At 45.7% G+C, this 4587-nt stretch overlaps 1 protein-coding gene across 1 annotated transcript; it reads left to right on the forward strand.

Moving 5' to 3' along the window:
• The first annotated feature begins 1432 nt into the window (after positions 1-1432).
• LOC115200870 (5-hydroxytryptamine receptor 7-like) lies at positions 1433-4103 on the forward strand. The gene is made up of 2 exons (XM_029763988.1): positions 1433-2176; positions 2839-4103. Exons 1-2 carry the CDS (start codon positions 1644-1646, stop codon positions 3644-3646), a joined length of 1341 nt encoding a protein of 446 aa, XP_029619848.1. The 5' UTR covers positions 1433-1643; the 3' UTR covers positions 3647-4103.
• Positions 4104-4587: the final 484 nt, after the last annotated feature.

The raw sequence follows: 4587 nt of genomic DNA on the forward strand, positions 1-4587 counted from the left end.
ATCAACCCACTTTAATACATGAAGGCCCCATGAGATACATACATGTGATCCCAGGAGTAAGTGTCGATCAGATTACTATACTTCATTTATTGGTACATTTGCACAGATCATTTATTTTTTGCTGTTCCGGTACCCAAGCTGACACACACACACACACACACACACACACACGTAGGGTTCAAGTGCCTTGCTCAAGGGCACAACAGCAGTAGGTAGTATACAGGATATTGAAGCTGGTAACCTCAAGGCTACTGCCAGCGCCATTACATATGCCTAACTATTTATCTATTGTAATGAATTCAAGGGGGAGGGGGGGGGGGGCAGCCCTGACTGGGACTCAAACCTGGGTTGAGCAACTGTCAAGCCAACATCTTAACCGTTACAAGAGGCTGAACCTCTAGACAAAGGTCGCTAGGTGTTGAGTTAAAGTCGCTACATTACCGCTTACTTCAGGTGAGCTGTCCCCACCCTTTCTATAACAAGTTCCTCACATGTCCACACCATGCCCATCAAAGGCTTCATCCCACTTCTGACACTAGTGTAGTAATTATACGCAGGTCTCAAACCTTGTTCTGCTAGCCCCTATGCACACCTGCTAGCTACTGCTCCAATAAGGGTTACAACAATATACTGTACCAGTCAAAAGTTTGGACACACATTTTTTACATTTTAGTCATTTAGCAGACACTTATCCAGAGCAAAATACAGTAGTGAATGCATACATTACATGCATTTTTTTTTTTGCACTGGCCCCCCGTGGGAATCGAACCCACAACCCTGGCATTGCAAACACCATGCTCTACCAACTGAGCCACTGGGAAGCCAAATATGCTCAGTCTTTATGTTTTGACTATTTTCTACATTGTAGAATAATAGTGAAAGACATCAAAACTATGAAATAACACATATGTAAACATGTAGTAACCAAAAAAAGTGTTAAACAAATCAAAATATATTTTATAGTAGCCACCCTTTGCCTTGATGACAGCTCTCCACACTCTATACTAGCTACTGTTCCAATAAGGCTTACGACAATATATATGCATATCTTAAATGTGTTTTATTTTTTTAAATGATGCTATATTGTGGCCATATTGTAACCTACAATTAACTAGGCCTACTCAACTACACCTGATTTAGTTGCCAATAAAGGTATTATGATACGGTCCCCCATCCGTTATTGTCCATGGCTGCATTGGATTGGTTGGCTATTCAGATAATGACATGCTTATTTAATAATGTCTTGAATAAATAAGCGAGACATTTGCTATTTTTTTTATTTATTTTTTTTGAATACATTTGGTACGAGTCCAACGCTCTAGGTGTTCCTGACGTCACTTGTCAATCAGTTAGCGTATATAATTGCATTGACCTGGCCGCAGGAGCTGGTACGTCTCAGTGGCGACCAGAGATGTTCACAGAGACACATTTTAAAAAGTCGGTTTTTTAATACACGCTTGCGTCATGAGTAATGTCCTCAAAAATAGAGCAATTTGCGTGTTTCCGACTACTATGAATGTGCGCTCTGCGCGGGGGATGCAGATTAGTCATTTAACATCACACATGCACATCTGTGCGTAGGCCGCCTAGAAACTATGTCCTTTTACCGGGTTGCAAGTTCATGGGATTAAAAACCAACCGGCATGTTCGTGGATGCAGATGGAACTTTCAACAACAGCAACATGAAATCTTATGTGATGGAGAAAGCGAAAGAGACCGGCGCAACAAACATGATTTCGGAGACGCTCGTTGCACACTTGCTGAAGATTGCGCAAGAGGCGGCGGAGGCAGTATCCGCCACATCGCAGTCTTCAACTCTACTGATGGAGAATGGCACTCGGTGTGTTGAGCAAATTCTGAACTACGACCAGGTGGAGAAGGTATTTATTGGAGCGATTCTCACCATGCTCACGTTGTTTACTATCTGCGGGAATTTGCTGGTGGTGATTTCGGTGTGCTTCGTGAAAAAGTTGCGGCAGCCGTCTAACTATCTGATCGTGTCTCTGGCGGTCGCCGACCTTTCCATCGCGCTGGCAGTTATGCCGTTTGTCAGTATAACGGACCTTATTGGGGGGCAATGGGTTTTTGGACAAGTCTTCTGCAATGTTTTTATTGCCATGGACGTGATGTGTTGCACTGCATCCATAATGACGTTGTGCGTGATTAGCATAGACAGGTAAGTGTCATTGCAACGCCTATTACCTACACATAAAGGACACGTATTGTTTCTGTACTGTGACAAGGTGAAAGCCGTTTTATTATGATTGTTAATTATGCATTTCATTGTTTAATTGAGTCTTACATTTTTTTTGTTTCATGTTTTTGATTAAATCGTGTCTTATAAGCCCATACGGGCTTGGCACAAATTGGTGTAGGCTACTAAATAAAATAAATCATTAAAAAACAAATTAACACTGATATTTTCATAGTGAATTAAGTGGGTAGCACTCTCGCCTCCAAAAACCATATGTTTACCCCTTGCAGTTTGATCCCCTCATGAGCCCTATACAGATTTCTGCTGGTCCCCTCTACTGTATGTTCTCCTACCCTGTCATAAACATAACAAAAACACGTCAGGAGTTCTGGAATTCCAATCTCCTTTAAAACGAATGATATCCTAGCCCTAGTAGCAGACTGCATTATAATGAGATTGCTATAAGGTATCTTATTATAATTGCTATAGTTATTTTGATGTGAATAACTCCCCAGTGCTTGTTTTCTTTTGGAAGTTGCTTGCTGTTCACCAAATGTATTTACAGTAATACGTTCTGTATGTATAAACAGTTCATTTATGTTTACAGCTAATTAATTACGTGCTTATTTGTTGTCCATTCTGAGGTACCTGGGTATAACCAAGCCTCTGACCTACCCTGTGAGACAGAATGGCTGTTGCATGGCCAAGATGGTGGTGTCCGTGTGGCTCCTGTCCGCCTCCATCACCCTGCCCCCCCTCTTCGGCTGGGCTCAGAATGTAAACGACAACAAGGTGTGTCTGATCAGCCAGGACTTTGGTTACACCATCTACTCCACCTCAGTGGCGTTCTACATCCCCGTATCCGTCATGCTCATTATGTACTACCGCATCTACCACGCCGCCAAGCTCAGCGCCGCCAAGCACACCATCACGGGCTTCCCGCGGGTCGGGGAGGAGGCGGCGCGGGGGGAAGAGGAGGAAGCCATGCAGGAACAGGAAGAGGAAGAGGAGAGCGTGGACTGTGTGTCTGCCGCCCTGAGGCTCCACAGGGAGGTGGAGGAGTGCACGCGATTCTCGCGCCTCATGAGGAGCAACCGGAGGAACATGTCGATCTTCAAGCGGGAGCAGAAGGCAGCAGCCACCCTGGGAATCGTGGTAGGGGCCTTCAGTGTCTGCTGGATGCCTTTCTTCTTACTGTCCACGGCCAGACCCTTCATCTGCAGGGCGGACTGCCCTAGCTGTGTGCCCTTGTGGGTGGAGAGGACCCTGTTGTGGCTGGGCTACGCCAACTCCCTCCTCAACCCTTTTATCTACGCCTTCTTCAACAGGGACCTGAGGACCACCTACAGCAACCTGCTGCGCTGCCGTTACCGCAACATCAACCGCAAGCTGTCCGCCGTCGGGATGCAACAAGCCCTCAAACGGGTGGATAAGACAGACTCTGTTATCTAAATGGTGTCATTGTTGTGGTGTTGTGGGAGCTGCCACACTGAGCACTAGAGTAGACCACGCTCTCTCAATGACAAAAGTCTTAGGTCAATGTTATCTGCCTGCCTGGTCCTCTACTTAACATCGTGCATGTCCAGACACAGTCTAGACCTTCTGATTTATGAAATAACTAAGAATCTATCCTTCCATCTGAATGTGAGTCCATGGTCATTGGCTTTGTGTCCGTGACGTTACGGTGCTTCTACCCTGGGCATTTCTCAGTTGTGCTGTGGTTGCACAAACACAATGCCTCAGAACAAGCCATAATGGTTAGATGTTGCTTGAAGGGGCAATCTGCAGCTGATCCATACATTCTATTGGGGGGGGGACTATATTAACAAAAGTATGTGGACACCCATTAAAATTAGTGGATTTGGCTATTTCAGCCACACCCGTTTCTGACAGGTGTATAAAATCTAGCCCAAGCCATGCAATCTCCATAGACAAACATTGGAGGTAGAATGGGCCGTACTGAAGAGGCTCAGTGACTTTCAACGCAGCACTGTCGTAAGATGCCACCTTTCTAACAAGTCAGTTTGTCAAATTTCTGCCCTGCAAGAGCTGCCCGTCAACTGTAAGTGCTGTTACCGTGAAGTGGAAAAGTCTAGCAGCAACAACGGCTCAGTCGTGAAGTGGTAGGACACACAAGCTCACAAAACGGGACCGCCGAGTGCTGAATCGCGTAGCATGTAAAAATCGTCTGTCCTCAGTTGCAACACTCACTACAGAGTTCCAAACTGCCTCTGGAAGCAACGTCAGCAGCACAAGAACTGTTCGTCGGGAGCTTCATGAAATGGGTTTCCACGGCCGAGCAGCCGCACACAAGCCTAAGATCACCATGCGCAATGCCAAGCGTCGGCTGGAGTGGTGTAAAGCTCGCTGCCATTGGACTCTGGAGCAGTGGA

Source organism: Salmo trutta, chromosome 10 (assembly GCF_901001165.1).
Source record: "Salmo trutta chromosome 10, fSalTru1.1, whole genome shotgun sequence".
NCBI classification, from domain to species: domain Eukaryota; kingdom Metazoa; phylum Chordata; class Actinopteri; order Salmoniformes; family Salmonidae; genus Salmo; species Salmo trutta.